The sequence below is a fragment of the Colias philodice genome, chromosome 25 (assembly GCF_061535455.1).
Source record: "Colias philodice isolate Cphi_HAF_F1 chromosome 25, ilColPhil1 Martin Lab GWU primary, whole genome shotgun sequence".
Classification (NCBI taxonomy): Eukaryota; Metazoa; Arthropoda; class Insecta; order Lepidoptera; family Pieridae; genus Colias; species Colias philodice.
The window spans coordinates 5,117,554-5,140,904 of NC_143110.1; the positions used below are offsets into that span (position 1 = coordinate 5,117,554).

Here is a 23,351-nt window from a genome sequence, read left to right on the forward strand (position 1 = left end):
ACAATACAGTTATTAAGCCAAAGGCTTTAAAAATTGCGAATACTCGACCGGTCTGACCAGTGTAAATGAGACCAAGTACACAATATTTGTGAAATAATTGTATTTTATAATAATTTTTATCTCCAGAAATACCCAGATTATTAAATTGTTATAAATAAAAATAAAATTATATAACCAAATTATATTAAAATAAAATTTCGCCACGCACGCATATCAGCTGTTATGTTTTTTTCCCTTGCATATTTTCTACCTGTCTGGTCGTATAATTTGGCTGACGAATAACTGTAAGACGCTGTTTATGCAACGTATGGCCTAACTAAGGGAGGGAGGGTCCCTTTGTTAATGGCTGACTTCAGATGATTGTTATCTACTGACCCTGACAAGTTACAGTTATCTGTGCTACTTACTCTATGACCTCTATGGGTTATATGGATATGACCGCTGAAATTGCTTCTAACAATAAAATAATATTCCTTGTTTTAGCTGATATAGTAAGTAGGTCATAATAAAAACAAATTATGATCGGTGGCATAATTTTATTTGCATTTCGAAATTCTTATGAATAACATCAGTTTGACTACGTCTAAATCGGGATGTCATCCCAAAGCTATCTACGGAACAAACACTATTGCTCTTTTGAGCGATAAACAAGTTAAACTGCTTTAAAATAACAGTGCTCGTCTTACAATTATTTATTAAAGGTTTTATTGAGCATAATGAAACTATTCTGTTAAATTGTAAGAGGCTAAGAAGTTGACATAATTGCGTAATAGATAGTACTTTGTCTATGGTAGAATAGTTCTATATGGCATCGCCAAGAAGCTTATATCTAAAACACTGGAGATTGCACTATGAACATTAACTTGTAACAAGAAAATATGACGTTGAATGACGCCTGTATGTTTTTTTATCCCTTTCACACCTAACTTGGCAAGTTGTTTTTTTATCCCTTTCACACCTAACTTGGCAAGTTGGTGTGAAAGGGATAAAAAAACATACAGGCGTCATTCAACGTCATATTTTCTTGTTACAAGTTAATGTTCATAGTGCAATCTCCAGTGTTTTAGATATAGGAGCTTCTTGGGCATCGCTAAAGAATCCAATAGTTTGAGGTTAGTAGTATAATAGTATGTTTTTAATAAAATAGTTTCATTATAACACAATTAACAATAAATTAACGATAGTATTCGGTAATGTTGACTACAATTAGTAGAAGGGTGAAAGTCTTCAGTTACATTGCTTTTGCATTTTAAATAGTTAATTTTTATCATAATTTATTATCAATAGTTTAGAACAAATTTTGATTTTTGTAACGTTTTTAAAAAGAGACTTAAAAATTAAGAGAAATAAATATGTAACAAGTTTATTATTTTATTTTAGAAGTAAATTAAAATTCAGAACTTTTCTTCCTAATAGATCTTTAGAAAAAATCATCTGCCCGTAATTTTACTATTTTACAAAATCAGTTCTGTTTTCATGTGCTCTGTGTGACTGTGGTGTTGTTCTTTATATTTTTTATCTGTGTTCACATTGACAGTTCTGAGTCTATAAAATAATCAAATATTTTCCTATTTAATATTTACTATAGCCAGGCTATACCATCGTATTAAAGTTACCTATAAAGTGACTAGCATACCCTCAATTTCGTTTAAAACGTACTTATCCTTCTAGAATTTTCTCGAACCTATAGGTATATTACCTTCGCTTTTTCGATATTAATACCTCACCAATTTCATGGTTCACAATCCATACAGTTAACATTCAACAACAATATTTTTTCGCTCCTGAATACCATCTTCAAACATGGGGTAAATTTTTATGCCACGTAGAGTCGTTGCAATAAAAAAACGATTTTAAATATTTTATTAATAAAAAGAGAAAAAGACCTAAAAACCCACTTATCTACATTAATTAATAATTATAATAATTGATGTTAACAATTTTATTCACGATTCGATTGATAGTCTAATTATTTAATTATTATTTGTCTTTCGTTTCCCTATTTAGTATTTCATGGTTTAGAATATGTTGTTGCGAATTGTATGAATTACAATTATGTTAAAAGTATGTACGGTAGGTAATAAATATTCGAGTTTTTCTAAAAAATAATGAATTTAAATGTACATATTTTGTTCGAATAATAAAAATGATTATAAAGGTACATATTAATAAACATAAATAAATACGAATTGGTCTCAAAATATGAATCACAACATTAAACGGTGATGATATATTAATAAATTATCTTACAAATCAAGAACATTGGCGACTATTGCTTTAGTTTTTGGCAAAACGATGCTTAACTATAAAATAAATATTTATTTTATATAAAATTTATAATTCACTAGGTAAATGTTTTCTTTCATGAATTTTAAGTAGGTATACTGTATATTTGATCTCTAGGTAACTATCTTAAACACTTCAAAATCTTGTTCATACGAATTGAAAAAGAAACCTCTCGTCAGACGTAATCTATATTTTGATGCACCTTCTAAATTTTTTATCCACCTATGCTCCGCCTGTTTTTCCCCTAAAATCGACTTTTTGGTATTTTTGTTACTGGCAATTTATAGTAAAGGTGGATCCACACAGACGAGTTTGACAAGAAGTTAATTAAGCATTTCTGAACGTGTGGCTTTATATTTTTTTATTCCGGTATTATAAGTAGATCGAATTGTTCGACAAATCATAATCCTAAATACCATAATAGTCAACGGCATGAAAACTAGGCAATAAATTACGAATTACAAGCTAACGTATCTAGTATTTATTTACAAGTCGCACTTTTCTTAACTTGTCTAGTTTTTACAACGAGTATTGATATCAGCTTAACTCCGATAGAAATAGTGAAATATTTAAGCAAAACGTTTTACGAACGACTTATGGTCTCGTTCTCTATTTCGATTTTGGCCAATATTTGACTGTCTAGTACCTACTAGTAAATTAATTGGGTATTCATATTTACTGTTTCCGATATTGATCAATTTAAAACTAACATGTGAATTGCTATTCGGAATAACTATTGTAAATAGCAACCACAGCATCAAAACGAATTATAATTAAAATTGTAATTTTGTTGTTATCTTATCTGTTACAAAAGTATTGCAAAATATACAATACAACAACAAATAAAATGATTCAACAAGTTAAAAGTCTCAAATCAAATCTGGAAGATATAAAAAGCGCGAATGCGCCATTTGAATTCTGTCTTTCGTTCAAAAACAAGCACTTGTAATATCTTCAAATTAGGTCCAAAGTTCTGTTACCTAAATATATTAAGTAACAAATTCAACGTAACATACACAAAATAATGTGTACACGCCCGAATCAGATAAATGAAAAATAACGGTCAATCATCGACGACGTCCATTTTGAAAGTGGTTGGTTTTAGACCAAGGGGCTTCAAGGCGAACCTAGTTCCTGGAATGGGAGAGAATTTCTTTTTCGTAATTGGAATGTCGTCGTCACTACTGCTCGAGCCGTCGCACGTGCCGGACGCGCGCACCTCGCCCTGTTCCGAATCTGACGACTGTGGAATAATCATTTTCATTAATATTGGGATACTTTTTCGACACCATGCTCTATAGTCAATAGAATAATTCTTAAAATAATAATAATACGAAGTCTCAACACGAAACAAAAATTAAACGAAAACGCATGCAATCACTAAAATATATGTAAGGATATTATTTACAAAAGCGGGTATCATGCATAAAAAACGATGGAAACAAAATTTTCATGCATTATTTACTGGAGTGAATTAAAATCAAACAAAAATTGAAATATTTGTAAGAATTCAATACAATAAAAATTCTAACTACATGATACAGATAAAAACACAGCAGAATTTTTGTTTCCAAAGTAAGCGTAGCGTTAGATGAAACAACAAACATTTATTTTTTATTTCGTCCGCGCACGATGCTAGTGGGCAGGCGCGTGCCGGGCCGCTCGTCAGCGCTGTCCACACCCTGGATGGTATTTACACAGTTAATTTTAGCACGATACGATGGGTATCTGTCAGTAAATTAAAAAAAAAACAGCTGTCAGAAATGTGTTGTCTATGGTATGTTTGAAAATACCGCGAAAATTTGTACTTCTATGGTTAGTTTCAAAGTTTTATGAATGTATATTTTTTGTGAATTTAAATTTGCTTAAAAGTTTGAATCAGTCTATTAAAGTATGGTTGATATTTGTATCTTCCATTTATTTTAGTAATTTACTGGCAAATACACATAATGAGACAACAACAGGAAAGTGAATGATTCATTTTATCTTAGCTTTGAGAGACACAATAGCTTTGTACAATATTTAGCCGAATATCACATTTAACATTGAAAACTTTCTAGCAGCTTACTCTTTCTTAATTTTTTTACTATTTAAAATTGAATTACTTATGGAAATTATCTTTCTTATCTAAGCACTGTCCAATCAGTTTAGGAAATAATTCCTTCAACATTAAAAAGCTACATTGATCCCCAATTACATAGACTGGTATATTTATTTTTTATTTTTTCGAAATACCCTGATTAAATGTTATTTCTTGTAAGATAGTCAAAATTTCCAATAGTGAACTTTGTAACAACTTAGTAATGTTTTAAACAAATGGATACTTAAATCCCCAAAAATTATCTGACCAATTTTGAAATATTCCACCTTATTTCAGACTTCTTCTTATTTTTTTCAAAATACCCTCCCTTTTCGTTACTTACGTCAAAGTCTCCAATAGTGAACCTAGTGGCTGCATCTGCGACGAGCTGCGCGGGCGCGGGCGGCGCGTTCTCCGGCGATATCACCTAAGTGGTTAGTCACTCACCGCTCACCATGTGGTTAGTTACTATCTCACCAACATACTAACGAGTTTGTTTTAGGACAATGATATAGTTTTGGAAGTGGTTGTGCATAGTTAGTTTAGAACTACCCTCAATTTATTGATTACTGATAGAAAAAAAAATAGTGTAAACTGTATTAGTGAGATTTTCAGATAAAACTATTAGAAATGAAGACACATATCGTAATATATTTATCTGAATGGGATAAAACTAAAATAAATAATTTTGGTGCTAAATAAATAATATTGTAGGGCTGAAGAATTTCTGGTTGTACTAAATCTATTCGTTAGTATGTTGGTGAAATCTATTCCTTACATTTGTTAGACACAAACTTTTAATAACACTACATTTTACAATATGTTGTCAAATTAGTTCCATTAGCACAGATGAAAAGCAACACATATATCGATTTTATAACAGTTTTCAGTTACGGTTTGTTACATCAAGTTTTTAACTAAGTGTACTACTTCTTTAGAAAAAAAAATTTATTCACCATGTTAAAAGTGAAATAAATTATCGCACATAATCTGTGTGGTCTTTAATTTGTGTTCTGTCAGAAGCCAGGTATCGAACCACAGAACAGTAAAGTAGATAGAAGTGTGATGTGGGCGTGGCCCACGTGTCACTTGTAAGGTAAGATCACCTAACTTGCTCTCAGTTGTGCGCAGAAAAATATTCGAGTCGGTTGTCAGCTGTCAAACCTTTTTTCCGTATTTATTCATTAATTAGGACGTGTTGTTCGGTATTAGAGTGCAAAAATGATAGCAGACGAAATAATATCAGCAATGGAGGCATTTTATACCATCGGTAAGTCTTATTTTTATTTATTTTACATATAATATTTTATGTTATATCTTCGCTTGTAATTTGTCAAAATTGTATACAAATATCTAGTCAAAATGAACCTTAATCCGTAAGAAATTAGTACTATTATAGATTGAACAGCAAACAAGAATTTCTGGAATATTATTGCAATAAACAAACGAATGTCGCTTTAGTGATGCTTGTGGCGTATATCGACAGTATCGATACTTTAGAAAAGACAAACATTATAAATATTAAATTTGATTTTATTTTTCCTTAGCTTTCATTTGTCCAATTTTATTTACAGATTTCCCAAAGAGGCTAATTTAAAAGAGAAATGGATAAATGCAACGTGACGAGTTAACTGAATGCCGAACAGCACTAAGCAGTCTAACAAAGGCCACCGATACAGCAAACCTACGGCAGTTCCAAGATTTAAAATAATGCATATTTTCTGTTTGTATTTTGTAAATATAGATTAATACTATTCTATTCCGTTTTTTATTTAATAATAATAATATAAAAAGACGTACTTAGTAGTAATAAACATACTCCAAAATGTGACACATTATACTATACTCGTATAATAGAAAGAAAAAAAAATACACAAAAAATATTTATTTGTGCATTATCGATATCTCGATATCGATAACAAGGCTGACATCCCTCAGGGCATAGCATCAGATAAATATCAAGTTAATGTCATTAATGTTGAGTGACACAAATTTCAACCTTATCTCTATGTGTTGAGGTTCAAAGTTATATCTATTGAAAACTAACGCCCTCTGTTGTGGAGTAGCTGAATGTTTTTCGAATTTGGAATTTCTGTGCAATGAGAAACAAAACAGCTAATATACCTAGAGATGTTATACTAAAATAAACCGTAACATGGTGCGTTAGGGTACATATTGAAATGCTGAATTTATAACCTAAGTCAGTTTTTACTCAAATTAAGCAGTCCAATCAAAGGCATAGTTTACTTGTAGTGTACTGTATAACTATCGGTTTAAATGTGTGGGTTTGGCGACACTGGTTTTCATACTAATTATGACATTAAAGCACTTCTATTTGTTTTTATTGTTCTGTGTATCGAACCCATGTCCTTCCGGTAGTATATTACATATTATTTTTATATGCACTTTTAAAAATCCGACAGGATATCGAAAACATTGAAAAAATGTGGCACCTAAAATAAATCCAAGAAGGCACCAACTATAGATCCTAATCTATTACTCGTAAAATATGCCACTTTACAATTAGAACAAACAGAAAGCTAAAAAGTAAGGTAAAGGTCAAAGGTCCTCAAAGGACCATAAAAAGCTAACCTAACTGTAGTACCTAATCTGATATTAAGAAGGTACGTAATCACATAATCTGTAATATCTACCTAAAATAATCATAAATAGGTAACTATAGCACCTAATCTTCATGTAAAAGTCTTGTACATAACATTCATCAGAAAAATACTCACATCCTGGTCGCTCATCATCTCCTTAGTAGAGACAGTGGTTTCAATCCTCCTTATAGATCCCTGGTGTATGTCGACATCGAGCGCAAGGCATTGGAAGCGACGAAGTAGTAGCACGATCGGGATGGGGAGGATGCCGGCGAGGATCATGAGGATGGCGATGATGAGCACCCAGTTCGGGTACGGAGTTTTTTCCACGCGGCCCTGGAAGATTGAAATATGCTTATCTGGTCAATGATTCCAAATGTTAATTAGCCATACAACCACTTTGTAGCAAGAAACAATATTAGAATAGTTATAAAAAGATGGTAAGTAATTAGAATGATAAATAGTTTAGATAGCAGTATAAGTAGAATAAAGTTGAAGTTAGGTTTGATAGTTCTTAGTCTGGATTCGTGTGTACCGAATACACGTGTTAGACGTAAAATTTCTTCGTTTGTATCTTACAAACCAAAAATCATTGCCTTACTCAATGACGTGACGGTATTTCCATGACTCGACCTTGAATTTTACTCCCGACGCGCCTAAAGAAGTTTAACTTCAAGAAGTTAAGGCCAAGGTAAAGGATATAATAGATAGTATATCAAACCTCAGCAGCATTCCAAGCGCCATACATGGGGGGGTTGATGAGCATGAACACGAGCGACGAGAGCAGGATGCAGCTCACGATGAAGGGGCCCACGTAGCGCCACGTCACCTGCCAGTACAAGCCCGGCCTGTAGCCCGTCATCTCGTAGATGTCGTTTGTGAACCTGTGGAAAATAATGAATTATTAATTTGAAAGTCATTAAAAAAATAAGTGATCATGCTCGCAAGATGTAGTAACTAAACTTTTTTTGCTAAGGGTAAAGAAGAAGAATTTAAAGTAATAACTCAGGATATGACAAAAAGGCGATAGAGGTAGAAAGTTGAGTTCAACTTACTTTTGTAAGAAGGTTTATTAGCTAGAAGAAAATCGCAACATGTTTTTAAAAGGGCTAAATAATTATAAGAGTGTCCAATATTTCTCTTACAGTGCCACTAGGAAATTTTCTTATACCTCAATCAATGAAAGAAGGGTTGATGTATTCGGTTAGGTGATCACCGCCGCCCGCAAGCTATCACAATGTTTAGGGGCATTTGTTTGCTTGGGAGTTATGTGATTACTGGCAACTATAAGAACCATTTTTCACGAAATCTTACATTCTAACAGCGCAGAACTAAAATAACTCACCTCTCATGTCCATAAATGTAGATAACAGAAATCATTTCCAACAAAGCAACGACCACAAGGCCAATGGTTCCAGCGAAAGAGTCGAACATCTTGAGCCAGTACTCGCCCGCGCCGGTCGTGAAGATCAGGCCCACGAAGAAACAGAATGTGCATACTATTCCTGGAAGCAATATGTGTAAATGATAAATAACTTTATAGAAAATATAATTATAAGTAACTAGCAGTCCGCCCCAGCTTCGCCCGTGGTACATATTTACGTTTTCTCTACGTAAGAACCATCCTCGTACTTCAAGGAATATAATAAAAAAATAATTAACGAAATCGGTTCAGCCGTTCTCAAGTTATGCGCTTACCAACACATTTTGGGATTCATTTTTATATTATAGAAGATTGTAAGAATAGATAAAACATTTCTTCATCGAGACACTATTATAGATGAAATTTTGAGGATGATAAATAATAGATAAAATAAATAGTAAAAGGTTAAAGCGGTGTCAAAACTAAAGCTTTTGAATACAAATTTAAGATTTCTAGAAACTCTGAAATGGAAATGGAACCTTGGTGAGAAACGCATTAAAAGTTAAGATATCTCTATGGTAAATTTTCTTGTATGGTAAAATATCTTTATTTAATCTTTCCAAAAGAGAAAATAACTAATCCATTCTGACAATTGGTAAAACCTATTAATTTTCACTTCTCGTGATGAAAATATGCTATAAATAGGTACAAATGACATAAAATTACCTGTAATAACGGGTTTGCTCAGCCGCTTAAAGAAGTCTATATCAAAGATGGTGCACAGCATGCCTTCCATGATGCCAATTTGGCTTCCAAGACCCAAAGAGAGCAGCATTAGGAAGAAGATAATTGACCAAAAGGGAGCTGGAGTAAGCTTTAGGATAGCTTGAGTGAACACTATGAAGGCTAGACCTGTGCCTTCTGCCGCCTGGAAGGAGAAAATATTAAAGGTTTAATAGGATTTGAGGCTGTAAGTGGTTTGGGTACATTTTGCAGGATTTGTTTGAGGTTTTTAAAACGGGACTTGAAGAATGTACCGCGTGTAAAATTCAAATGTGTTTTTCATTTCATTTCTTGCTTCCAATTAAATTGAATATCATTTGCTCTTGCCAAAGAGCTATAATTTAATAATTATGCGTACCTAGTAATAAATAGGAGGCTTTTTAAATGCATATCCTCGAAGTACCATTTGAATATCAAAGAAATTTAACCTTTTGAAATGTTGGTCAAAAGCCAGCTTCAAAGAAATAGAATCCTGACTTTCTACTTCTTTCTCCATGAACCTGCTTTTCGACCAATATGGAAAAAATCCTATAAATTATAAACATATTTACTACGGCACAATAATTAGACGTTAAACATAAAAAGAGCGTGTGTGCCAGCACACGTGTCAGAAATCAAACTTCTTAGGGAAAATTCAAAGACAACACATAATTAGATGATAAACAATAGTTAAAACAAACCTCATCCAACTGCCTGCTCATGGTACACCCAGTGAGATTCAGATACGATGTTATATTGTCACTCAGACGAGGGAAGTTCTCTTCGTAGTACTCCTGTGTTGAGTTCAGAGTGAACCCGCCCACGTGGTGCAGGGCTAGTACTTTTATTTCCCTGAAAATGTATGGAATATTACTGTTATTGTAATTTATGTGACGGCATTTACACATTCGTGTCCGCCATTCGCTTCGTCACTCGACGAAACATTCGAGTGTCGACGTGAACCAATATTCATACATTGGTCTACCCACTGATTACATACAGTTGGTTTAATTAATTATTATCAAAGGAAAAACCGCTCTTAATACAAATACGCGAATATCAAGGTGAATAGCATGTGCAGACTGCAGTTAACTATTGACATAATATTATGCATGTTCGTTATTCGCATCGCAATTCGCACGATGTGTAATTGCACCATCATAAATTCAATTTATGTCCTATTTGTGTTCATCTTTGGCTGAAATGGTTTATATGTATTTTTATTCGTTTACTTTGTTGACTGGAAGGTCATAAAATAATTCCGTCGTAAACAAAAAGGATAAAATTGGGAATGAAGACTGCTATGAGATAGAATATTGTAAAAATATTTTTCCAGACCGGATGGAATATTTTACTACTGAATATTTTTGTAGAAAGATCAACAGGAAAAGAGTTACAAAAGAAAATCAAGCAACAGGAAACGGTCCACTTTTCATACAATGTAGGAGAATTTACTTTTTTTGCTCGCAGAAAAACCTTCCTATGCATAATATTGTGATAATATGTATTATATTATGTTTCAATATCATCATAAACTGCTGTAATATTCAAATTTGTAAACAAAACTAGCTTTTCGCCCGCGGCTTCGCCTGCTTTGTCTAAAACCTACTAAATTAGATACTAAAACCTTCCTTGAGAATCACTATCTTTAAAAACACCGCATCAAAATCCGTTGCTTAGTTTTTAGCATATATACCGGCCGAATTGATAACTTCCTCATTTTTTTTGAAATCGGTTAAAAATAACATAAAATTTAATTCGTATAAATCATATACTGTATAATAAAGTACTATTCATAAACGATAAAGTCAATGCAAAATTAAAATCACGGACATTTATAACGTTGAAACAAGACGTTATTATTAAAGACTATTATTTACTGTCAGCTTGTTGACTCCATGACTCGATGGTTGAATGAGACATTGATCATTTTGATATCAATTTAGATTTGCACTTTGTGTTATCAATATTATTAAACGATTGGTTGTTTTTATTTCGTTAAATAATTTATTCGGAACGGCGAAAGACGCGGCTTCGAATCCCGCCTCGTTATCGATTTTTTCTATTAGTTAAAAGTTCCAATTTATTTATTTTTAGCTAATATTGAAAACTAAAATAAATATAGAATGTCCGTAACAACCTCTAAAACTAAATGTATTATTCTTGTTATTGTTTTAATTGGATTGAGTATTGTACAATTGATTAAATTAATAATTAAAATATAAATGAATTAAGTAATAAATCTTACAGTTGTAAAATACCTTTTAAAATATGCATTAATCACAATAAACATGTACAATTATTCATCAACATCAGAACGTTAGGTCAAATGATGATGTTGAGATCATTTTCTTTGTTATGATGAATTGACTCAAGTTTTAGTTTGGTTTTAAAGTAATTGTTACATATTTTTTTTTATTAAAAATATTATGAATCGATTATAATCAAGCAACACAACCTAAGGAGAGTATTTATGTATTGTAATGAAAACCTCGAAATTACTCGAATTAGGTATTTAACTAATTAGTCAAGTAGGTATACAACTTGACCAAGCTATGTTTGCACCTCATTGGAATGCCTTATTCTTATTCCCGCTTATAAATGCAAAGTAAAATCTAACAAATATTTGTTTACTTTTTTAAGTCATAGCGAATCCTTTTTTGCAGACCGTACGTAAGCGTCAGTGTGACGTAATCGACGCGAGCCTGTGCAAACTTAGCTTGGTTGAGATATACTTAGTTTTATTTTTACGTTGAAACTGTTTGAAATTAACAATTATTATTCTACCCATTATAATATCTTGACTATTTTATAGGACAGAGACTGCATAAAATACATTAACTTCTTGTAATTAATTTTTTATAGAACCTGAAGTTTATTGAACTGCTAAGATAAGTTTTAAATTTTTCTTGACAACCGATCACTAATAATAGATATAGTTTAAATGAAATAAAAAAATACATGCTTACAGATAAAACTCATGAAATTATTGTATTGTCACCGATCCTATAAAACAAAGTTTGAATAAAATATCGACTCCAAAAGAGTCGGTCAGATACAAACATACAGATGAAGCTTATATAAACGTGTTAAAAAGGAGAGGAAAGTACAAAATTAAAATAAATACACTTGAGTGCTTTTCCCAAATCACTACCAAAATCAATTTCGATTAATGGTTTTCGGTGTGATAGAATTTCATTAAGATGTTTATTGAGGAAAATCCAGAGGCGTTAAGAATTACTTAAGTGATTTTAAATGAAACATTTTAATTATAACAAAAATGTAAGTAAATGTTGACCCAATTTATTTTCGGAAAGCCTTACCTACTACTTTTTGTAGAAGTGAAACTTTGCGCGTTGAGAGTAAAATTTGCAAGGGCGCGCCATGACAATACCGTCAAGTCTTGGAGTGGTGACGATTTTGTTATCGTTGAATCTTGCCATAGAAGTTTCACTTCTCACATGTGTTCTCGGCACACACGCGTTTTTTTTATTTATCTTTCTGTTATAAATACTACATTATTTATTAAATTTTACGTGTACATATTTGTAAATGAAAAATATTTGTTATGATTTGCGTTGCGGACGACATAAGCCTTGTAATTCATTAGGGGAACGCTTGTTAATTCTAATTTATAAAATTACCTACTGTTAATAGCCAGTTAACTGTTTCTACTGAAATGATTTTATTGCATTTTTTTTAAATTATTTGATTAAGGTATAATTATTGTTAAAGAATAGAGAAAAAAATCGATTGCGAGGCGGGATTCGAACCCACGTCTTTTTGCCATGTCGGGGCAACACCTATGCCTATAGTCCCGTGCCCCGGTTACACGACGACAAGAGACGCTCTTCTCATTTATAAAGCACTAGCGGTCCGCCCCGGCTTCGCCCGTGGTACATATTTACGTTTTCTCTACATAAGAACCATCCTCGTACTTCAAGGAATATTATAAAAAAAGAATTATCGAAATCGGTCCACCTGTTCACGCGTGATGCCGTGACCATGGAAAACGGGTTTCATTTTTATATATATTTCATTCATTTGAATGTTCATACTTAACATTCAACAAAATATACATTAAAGTATAATTTGTCTTAGCTCTTAATCCTGTCGGAATCAAACTTGTTTCTGAGATTAACGGATTAGGTAAATGTAAACTGAAAATTTCATTAAATTGTTAAATGAGGAAAAGCCTCTGGGGTTAAGGAATAAGGATTAAGAGTTTAAAGTGTATTCGTCTCAATTTAAGGGAACGTAATGAAATCTTAATAAATTCAAATTGTTTTGGCTGAGTTTCTTATCTATTTCAATTAATGAAATGAGGAAATTACGGATTTCAATATCATTATAGTACATAGGTACATAGTATAAAAAATTCGCTGTCGGATAGACAGCGAATTTTTTATACTATGTACCTATATCTCTATGTAAGTATGCTTAAATGTTTAAAAGTGTATGCAACGGGTTTTGATAGAGTGATTCTCGAGGAAGGTTTTAGAATTACATAATTTATTGGAATTAAGACAAAGCAGTGCCGCGGCGGTGAAGAGAAATGCTCAAAATATGTAGAAATAAAATAAATAATCATTCAGTAGATCAAAAAGTAGGTACCTACTCTATAACCAACTTCGGCTAAAACAGTGAATCTTAATAACCCTATTTACATAATATGTAAATAAGTTAATGTTGTTTCAGTATACAGTATACTTAGCCACTTAGGTATATATTATATTCTGTAAATGTTTTTGCCCAAGTTTTATAGCTGCTTATATAAAAATTACATTATTATTAGGTTAGGCAAAGCCAACTGTTTTTGTTATTTTAAAACTTTCTAAAAATACATATTTTCAATTCTTTTACATTTATATCAAAACCAATTATTTTTTATAGTTCATATCTCAACTTTTACCACAAAAATCACTTACTTGCTAATACACTTCTCGACCATAGTAAACGCCTTGAAGCCCAGTATACTAAAGATGACCACAGACGCGTATATTGCAGTTAATGCGTTACACACAGACACCAGTAGCACATCTCGCACACAGTTGTTGTTCGGCGGGTTGTACGAACCGAAGGCGATAAGCGAACCGAACGCGAGACCGAATGAATAGAACACTTGGGTTGCTGCGTCCAGCCATACTGTGGGGTCTAGAAGTTTCTCCAGCTGGAAACAGGGAAAGATATTTAAAGGAGAGTTAGTTGCAATCTTTCGAAGCTTTATGGCATAAGATTCATAGAATATAAGGTGAGATATTTAGACTTAAGTATGTACTAAGGCTTACCTTAGGTTTATACATATGGATTATACCATCAGCAGATCCAGGAAGCGTTATTCCACGAACGAAAAATATTGTCAATACTACGTAAGGAAACAGGGATGTGAAGTAGACCACCTGAAATTGTAGATCAATTAAATATTGAGGAGATTGGAACTTTGACCCGTAGAGTTTATTTTCATATAGAAAATCAAATCAATATGTATTTCTGGAAACAATAATAATAGACCATAGCTACCAAAGGTGCTATTCATAAATAACTAATGAACTTAGAAATTATTTGTCATTAAGTAATTATAGGTACAATCATGCATTTACATAATATATTTTTATCGACCTTTTCATTAAAAACTTCAAACATAAATATGTCCTACCGTCTTTACTACATAAATATATTATGTAGCTATAGGTATACCTAAAGATACACCCATCCAATATATAACTGTGCTAAACCGTTGCTTAACCTCGATTGTTTTAATATATTTTGTTAAATACAGAGTGTCTCAGAAATACAGGGTCTATCATTACTCTAACTTTACCAACAATACACTTAAAACAGCATACAATTCCTACCTTGCCACTGCTCTGGATCCCCTTCATAACAATAAAGAACACTATGATCCAAGCCAGCAAGAGATACAATACGATCCACCACCTCGGTACACCAGGTTCGTCAATACTAGGCGACGCGTCCAACGCCTCTCGATACCAATAGTATACAGTGGCTGATGCTTTGGAGCATTCTTCTTCAGCTGTTCCATTGTCGGCTGGACAGTGTGCCCAGGGGAGCGAGTCGGCACTTAACTGGATGAAAAGTAATATTTTTATGGAAAAACAATGAAATCGGTAGAGTGCTTTTCTACCAATAATGTGCAAGTATGTGTAGCGAGGAATGTGTTAGTAAATAGCAATCATATCGCTTCATTTAGTTTGAAGTTTGAAGCGCAGAGCGTTTGATGCGATACTATAAATAAACACCTCATAAAAAGATTGGTAGTGATGAATACTATTTATGTACATATAGATATTGATACACATAATAAACAAGGTCGAATCCCGAATCCATTATGATGATAAATATTTATGACGAAAAATAAAACTCCAAACTCAAAGTATTCATTTGACATACCGGTCAAATGTGGCTACTTGACCACATTTTTTTACTTTTTCTTAGCTAACTTATTTATGTTAAACTTTTATTAACATTTTATGATTTGTTCATGTCATGAATGATTTCATCATTCACTTTTACTAGGTCTTTCTTTAAAATATATTGAATCTGACATTATTTACAAATAAACGTAATACAGGTCAAGTTGACACTGATGTGGTATCTTGACCTTGCACATCAGTTTTCATAGGTAGATGCTTAACATTCTTGTTTTAGGCTAAGTTGCTATTATTTTTTAAGTCTTCGACTTTTTAAATATTGCAGCCCGAAGCTTTACAATAAACTGTTAGGCTCTGGCTACCAGGTCAAGTTGCCACGGGGTTTGTAATGATTTCATACAAAGCATTACATGTCGGATAGGGTTGTCACAAACAAGACACAAATTTTAATGAACTATTTATTTATTAAACTAAATTTAATACATATTATGTATATGTATATTACTTAATACTTAAAGGTATTTAAATAGGTAAGGATTAAGGATTAATAGGTAAGGAAACATTTATTTTTCATTAGAAATATGCTAAATCGTTGTCATCAAAGTGAGTATAAGTATCTGGATTGTCCGAAATTTGCAGCAAATTTATTGATTTTACTATGCAAAACTCGAAACAGATAAAGAAAGGAAAATATGCAGTCACGTTATTTTTTAGTGTCAACCCTAGGCGTTGGTCAAGTTGCCACGCAGCGGTCAATGGCAACTTGACCTAACCTGAGGCATCAATGCCCAAGCAAATATTTCGACAGATGAGCCTAAAATTGGATAGTTCCCACTGTAAAATCAATCTCTAACGTTTATTACACAACATATCAAAACTGTACTCACCTGAGATGTGCAGTTTAAGCTCTACAAACATAATAATACCGACACCGGCAAAAGATCCTTAGTCACAGTCACACTTCGATACGTTATATTGCGAGAACCAACAGCGTTACCGCTTTAAAATTAAAATATGTTGCCAATTAATATTTTAAAAACCTACCAACATCGATACGTTAGGTCAATTTGCTTTCAATTCTACAAAATTTGATATTTTGTTGTTAAACGGAAGGTGTGGTCAAGTTGCCAAGTAAAGGTCAAGTAGCCACATTTGACGGTAGCTTCTAAATTACGTAATATTTCGAAGCTTTTTAATGAAGTGTATTTCAAACTTCTATTGAATAATTCTCTATTTGCTTAATTATATTTTATTTAATTGAATTGCTATTCACATCAACGATAAAGCTCTGCTTATTAATGGCATACTTAAAATTCTTTCAGTGTATTATCAACGCCAACACATGCATTTCATACGATAAACTTATGAATACATTAATTTATTATAATTAATTTATATTATTATAATTAATTTATCTTATCTTGTATATTTGCAAGAGCTTCATCAATTTTAATCTATACTTATTTTAATACTAGCTGCGCTCCTCGGATTCACCCGCGTGTCTCCACTTCTGTTGGTCTTAGCGTGATGATTATAGTCAGCCAATAGCCTTCCTCGATAAATGGGCTATCCAAGGCTAGGTTTCTCTCATCCTATCAACAAACTTAGACGAACAGGAGCAGAGCCACGCGGGTAAAACCGCGGGGGCACAGTTAGTATACTATAATACCTACATTTTCTGCAAAATGACGTTGAATATCCATAATATCATGAAATAAAGGTTAAAAGTTCAAGATTTGTATCTTTAACCTAATCGCGTGACAATGAAGCTCACGCGAACGAACTACACAGCAAAACCAATAAAACTTACCCGAATGCTATTAAATAGATAGAAGAACACCCAAGTGATGATAACATTGTAGTACAACGCCACAAACAACGTCACAACACAGCTGGAGATGCCGATACCGCCGAGCCACGGGTGGATAGTGTTCCACACTCCAAGGGAGCCTAGCCTCATCTTCTGGCCAATCGCCATCTCGATCAAAAAGAGCGGAATACCCTCCAGGATTAACATGATGAGAAACGGGATTAAGAAGGCACCTGTAATTAAATGTAGAGTTGTAGTGATTTCCTGTATAATGCAATACACATTTATCAAAAAGAGCATGTCTGCCGAGAACACATGTCAGAAGTGAAACTTCTTTGGCAAGATTCAAAGGTAAAAAACCATCGCCTTACTCAATGATGCGACGGTATTGCCATGACACGAACTTGAAATTTTACTCTCAACGCGCCTAAAGAAGTTTCACTTCAATTATAAAATATTTACTTAAATGCATTTCTAACTAAATATATTCAGTCTATTATTTATCGAACACCTTGCAGCGAGCATGTTTGTGGGAAGGCTTACACAAGCTTAAACAAATAATGCGTTTATGAGGCTTTCAGTTTTAGAGATAGCACAATTTAAAACTAGTACATAATATAACATAACTATTTGCAACCATGAGTAAAGGTTAACATTACATTTTTTTTTAATAAAAAAAACTTTCTTTTTTCAATTTGATTTAAATAATATAAAAATTTAAATCGGAACGAGGTAAAATAATAATATTATTATTTACATAGTCAATCATAAAATTGGATCTGAAATCCTCTAATTTCAAACATGTTTAACTTCCAAAAGTCGTAGCACTGTCTACGCCGTAGACACTGCGTCGTAGCGAAGAAATCAATACCGGTGTACATAATATTATGTCGCAACAAGTTTAAAATATTTTACGTAAATAAAATACATATTCAATTTATTTTACACATCATGCCAGAAGATATAGACACCAATATTTGCAACATAATATTTTAAAACAATGTAAGAAAAAACTTAATTTTATTAAGAAAAAATACTGTCCAAGTATTTTGTTAAATTTGTAAATGTTGTCTTTTTTATACATATTTTATTTGTTTGCAGTTCGTTAAAGTATTTTGCATGCATTAATATTCGGTGTTAATATGTAAAAACAGAAATATAATTGAGCATTTAAAAACCTCATACAGTTATGGTGTTCAGTGATTAACATAAGATTAAACTAATTATATATGTAGAATAACGCAATATAGACACGGTTTTTAATACACGCAATATCCGATTAACTTAACTGTATTTATTACAATTATTATATTCAAATTAAAATTATAGGCAGGATTAAGTATGGCTTTCTCTTCCAAAATTTATTGAAACCGTAAACCGACGCTGATGTGTTCGTTGGTTTGTTTGCTTGCTTGAACGCGCTAATCTCAGGAACTACTGGCCCGATATGAAAAATTGTTTCAGTGTTAGAATGCTCATTTTTTGAAGAAGGCTGTAGGTATCATCACGCTAACATCAATAAAAGGGGAGCAATGCGGGTAAAACCGCAGAGCACAGCTAGTAATTTACACTAATTAATGACGTAAATGAACGATCATGTATATAGTTTTTTTATGACAACGGATATAATTTACAGCCGAAAATTCCTTTCAGGCCTTTAACCAACACGTGCATAAAACAAAATATGCGGCACGCCATACTTGAAAATAATAAAAACTACATACGTCAGAATAGTTTACATATCTTTTTAATTATATTGCAAATCACTTGATATAAATATTATTATGTGGACATGATAATTCATTCAATAATCAGTCATGGCAATCTTTGGATTGTTTGGTTTTCTGGTTTTGCTCGAATGCAGAGCAGCGTATGGTGAGTGTTGCCACTACGTAAATATGAAAATACGTAATTTTATTGTGTAAAATGTAAATAAATATTCATTTTTAGTTAATTTCCTGTTTTGAAGTGAAACTTCTTTAGGCGTGTTGAGAGTAAAATTGCAAGGTCACGTAAGGTCATGGAATAAGGCGACGGTTTTGGTATCTTTGAATCTTGCCAAAGAAGTTTCACTTCTGACACGTGTGCTCCGCACACACGATCTTTTTTAACATGATATTATTAGCTTCATCTTAATGTTTGTTTGTATGTTTTTATGTAACCGACGCTTTTATACTCAATTTGGATCGCTCAAAACGCACAGATTTAATTCAAACTTCGTACACATTTCAAGGATCGGTGAAATTACAATAATTTCATAACATTACAATTAAAACGTGCATCTTTAGTTTTATTTATATATATTTGAGTTTGAGTTTGAGTTTGGGTAATGTTTGTTTTCTGTCTTGATTTTTAATATTTTTGTGCAGGATCATTTGAAATAGTAGGCGGTGATCCGGTAAGTATAGAGAATGTCCCGTACTTCGCGATATATAAGGTGAAGCACGTGGACCACGGATGTGGAGCTTCCATCGTCACAAGCCAGTTCGTCATATCAGCAGCACATTGTTACTTGAGTTTTGATGGGTATGGTTTATTTTGTAATTAAAATTTTCTAATGATGTTCAATCTATATTGAGGGTAGCTAATTATATGATAGTGTAAAAGTATTTGCGCAAACATAAGTACCTACACTACTATAAGTATGCAATAGGAAGATATGTTATAGACAACTTATACATTACAAGGGAACTGCCAGTTGTGCATGAAAAAGTGAAAAACTACTTCAATTATAAAAAGGCATCGATAAGTTCGTACAAGAAAACAACGAAGTTATTTATTTACGTAGTTAATATAATTAACTACTTTATTCACGTAGTTAACATAATTATTGTTATCTTATCTTTGCAACATACTAAAATACATATAAAACTACATTCCCTCTGATGTATTTTAGTATTCCCTCCACATATCTCATCAAAACTAATATTATCGAAAAATAAACCAATTTGTCGATTATTTATTTATTTATTTATTTGAAAACTACACAGCTTACAGTTTGACTTAATCTACTTATATCTATGATACAATACGCCAATTACGAGTTTTACAATTATTATCAATTATATGTATATTTAAAACATACATCAGTCAGAATCGACATTCGAAATCGAAAATTTAACAATAATTCCAAAAATTATGCAATATAAATTACTTATGCAATATTTCCTCCTATTATTATATTTCATCACGACAGGTAGATATAGAAAGCAGGTGACAGTCGTTAGAGTCGGAAATAATTTAGACCATAGCAAAGTGAAAGAATAACGCATAAAAAGGGTACATGATAATTACAATTTTACATAACTCTTTCAATCAGTACAGAGTACAGACTACAGTCCCCCACAACAATTATTATTAGAGGCCGTAGGTAGTTGGTATGGCACACAGTTAGTAACAAGGATTAATAATGTTTGCTGTAGGTACGAGTATATCTACTCCCTAGAGTCTAGGGAGGTCTAGGGCCTAGACCCTACATAGTGTATAACAAACACACTGCCCATATATGTTTTTTTAATAGATAGGGTGGTTCTTGAAGAAGGTTTTAACATATATGTAATTTGTACAAAATGAGCAAAGCCGCGCATGAATAGCTAGTTCATAATAAAATTAGAAAGAATTTTAAAATGACGTGCGACGGTGTTGCCAGTGTCGTCTAAGCCGATCAGCATCGGATTCATCTACTTTTTTACACTGGCAATACTTTCAAAATAATACTATATTTTTTTATTTTTTTCTAGGAATCCAACAGAAGTAGTTGTTGGCACAGATAAAATAAACGAAGGTGAACACCACGAAATCATGGCATCTTATCCGCATCCAAGTTTTACTATGAATTATTTATTGTTTCATCATAATGATTGTGATGTTGTATTGCTCAAATTGAGTAAGAAGTTGATATTCAATGATAGAGTGCAGCCAATCGCATTAGCTGAACCCAACATGGTTATAGAAGATAACGCGGTATTTGAAACCATGGGTTTTGGAAGGACCAATCCGTATGTAAGTATTTTTTTTTATGTTGGTACCTATATTTAATATTTAGATGAATCAAAACTGACATTTTTATGTGATTAAGAAGAAAAATCTTAAAATCTCTGCCCTCTTTTTCTTATTTACATTGATCTACTGATTGATTGAATTGAAACAAAACATGAACTGAACTTATAGATTATATGTATATTTCTTATAGTATTTATTTTATCTATTATACATTAAAAAAAACTTTAACTTTCTAAGTACAAAAAAATATCAAAATCAAACCAATATTTCTCTTTCAGGATCCAAACTCCCTTTCTGATATTCTCCTCGCAGTAGATGTACCCTACGTCACAGATAGAATATGCGCTAAAACTTACGGAAAGGATTTGACGAAACACATGATTTGCGCTGGTGAAGAAGGAAAAGATAGCTGCCAGGTAAATAACTTCTGTGTTTTTTTTGTTATAGAAAAAAATTTGACCATGAGGCGGAATTTAAAGATATCAGCCCGATTGAATCTCTATTCGAAATACGGAGTCAGAAAATGTTCGTATTTACGTAAGAGCAAAAAGAAATCCAAAAAGTTTTTTTTAATTAAAAACACAAACAGGTCACACTCTTTTGAACTGCACCCTGGCCATTAATAAAAAAAAAATAATTAAAAAAAAATGTACCTATGATAGGCAAAACTTGTAATGTGTAGCCCTAGCCCCTAGGTATAGAGCATGCACCTTTTAAACGTAGTTAGAAATACTAAAACCGCTTGTAAAGTATATGTGGATCGAATTTAAACCTTCACCTTATACAATAATAAGATTTGTGACGTCGTGAGGCGTCATAAGTACACATTTGCGCTTAGCATTTTGTACGAGTAATGTGGCAAAACAAAGGCAAGATTTAAATCCTTTGTACAATTTTAAAATCACATTTGCACGAAGAAATATAAACACATTAACAAAGTCTGTCATCGTTGGTAAATGTATATGCTGTTAACACTGATAATTTATACATACCTAATTCGATTTTTGAAAAAAAAATTGCCAATTTTAGTGAAAATATTTTTCTGACTAAAAAATGCACATCCTTTCCATTCAAGTTTCCACCTTGGTGAGAAAAATTAACAATTTTAATGAAAATAAAAAAAAAATCTTAAAATACTTTTATTTTTAATAAAAGACCTTAAAATAACCTTAGAATTCTTCGATTTACAATATCAAATTCATCATAGATTTTTAGATATTTGATGCAATACCAAAAATCTCTAGACATTCTTGATGTGTATATATTTGCCTGTTTCTATTCTACATGGAGCAGGTAAGGCGACGATTTTGGTATCTTTAAACCTTGTCAAAGAAGTTTCACTTCTGTCTTGTGCTCGGCACACGCTCTTTTTTCAATAGACTTTTCTGGAAATGTAGTTTTTTTTTCAGAACGACAGCGGTGGTCCTCTAGTATACAAAGACAAGCTAATTGGCATAGTTTCCTTCGGCCGCAGCTGCGCTGAGAAAGACACGCCCGGTATCTATGCTAAAGTGTCAAGTCTACGTGATTTCATTGACAAAATTATTAAAGAAAATCAGTAGGGTTATTTCAGCGCCACTGGAGCATTAGTAGTGATAGATTCATTTTTAATGAGTATAATGCTCTGTGAAGTATATTTTTTAAAGATTTTATAAAGAGTTTTTTGTCAAATTAAATAAATAATTTAATAAATCAAATGAAATGTCTTTTTATTTTGTGGTTTTTGAATATCACGTAGTAGCACGTTTCTTTCTTGTTATTTTGATACAACATTCAGGACATTAAATATTAGCTTTTACTTTTCTACTAAAAATAATCTTTTTGCGTTGGAGACACCAGACTTTTACTTTAACCAAGGCATTTAATAAAGGCATTTAATTTGACCGACGCGACGCTCTTGTCCATCATTAAAAATTATCGATATGCATTAATACTGCCCAGATAATCAAACTAGACAATAATATCTATATCATATCTACTAATTATAATATATTCTATAAAATGCCGAAAAATGGGGTTATTTTTTGGTTTTAAAACTTATATATTTTTTTGC

The 23,351-nt window shown here is 32.3% G+C and overlaps 2 protein-coding genes across 6 annotated transcripts in view; one reads left to right on the forward strand and one right to left on the reverse strand.

Moving 5' to 3' along the window:
* LOC149477372 (sodium- and chloride-dependent transporter XTRP3) overlaps nt 1–23,351 on the reverse strand; it is a 68,098-nt gene that overhangs the window by 19,330 nt on the left and 25,417 nt on the right. Inside the window, exons 3-14 of one of the 5 annotated variants that reach the window (XM_089710709.1) lie at nt 17,297–17,529; nt 14,950–15,180; nt 14,383–14,493; nt 14,023–14,264; nt 9,796–9,946; nt 9,059–9,260; nt 8,315–8,474; nt 7,691–7,853; nt 7,105–7,305; nt 4,710–4,793; nt 3,892–3,968; nt 3,440–3,529 (exon numbers count right to left, since the gene is read on the reverse strand). In XM_089710709.1, the coding sequence (XP_089566835.1) occupies nt 3,894–3,968; nt 4,710–4,793; nt 7,105–7,305; nt 7,691–7,853; nt 8,315–8,474; nt 9,059–9,260; nt 9,796–9,946; nt 14,023–14,264; nt 14,383–14,493; nt 14,950–15,180; nt 17,297–17,529 (1,853 nt within the window). In that variant the 3' untranslated portion in view covers nt 3,440–3,529; nt 3,892–3,893. Of the gene's footprint in view, nt 1–526; nt 923–943; nt 3,530–3,891; nt 3,969–4,709; nt 4,794–7,104; nt 7,306–7,690; nt 7,854–8,314; nt 8,475–9,058; nt 9,261–9,795; nt 9,947–14,022; nt 14,265–14,382; nt 14,494–14,949; nt 15,181–17,296; nt 17,530–23,351 lie in introns of those variants that run through there. The other 4 variants (XR_016317632.1, XM_089710711.1, XR_016317631.1 and 1 more) reach the window with 4 other exon arrangements.
* LOC149477376 (vitellin-degrading protease-like) lies at nt 18,845–22,885 on the forward strand. The gene is made up of 5 exons (XM_089710999.1): nt 18,845–19,171; nt 19,666–19,822; nt 21,037–21,298; nt 21,577–21,714; nt 22,708–22,885. Exons 1-5 carry the CDS (start codon nt 19,114–19,116, stop codon nt 22,858–22,860), a joined length of 768 nt encoding a protein of 255 aa, XP_089567125.1. The 5' UTR covers nt 18,845–19,113; the 3' UTR covers nt 22,861–22,885.

Excerpts from the sequence above, each read along its gene's own strand:
- LOC149477376 (XM_089710999.1), top strand. The coding sequence starts at position 19,114 with ATGGCAATCTTTGGATTGTTTGGTTTTCTGGTTTTGCTCGAATGCAGA. Across the intron at positions 19,823-21,036 it reads TGTTACTTGAGTTTTGATGG|GAATCCAACAGAAGTAGTTG; the intron begins GTATGGTTTATT and ends ATTTTTTTCTAG. Across the intron at positions 21,715-22,707 it reads AAGGAAAAGATAGCTGCCAG|AACGACAGCGGTGGTCCTCT; the intron begins GTAAATAACTTC and ends TTTTTTTTTCAG.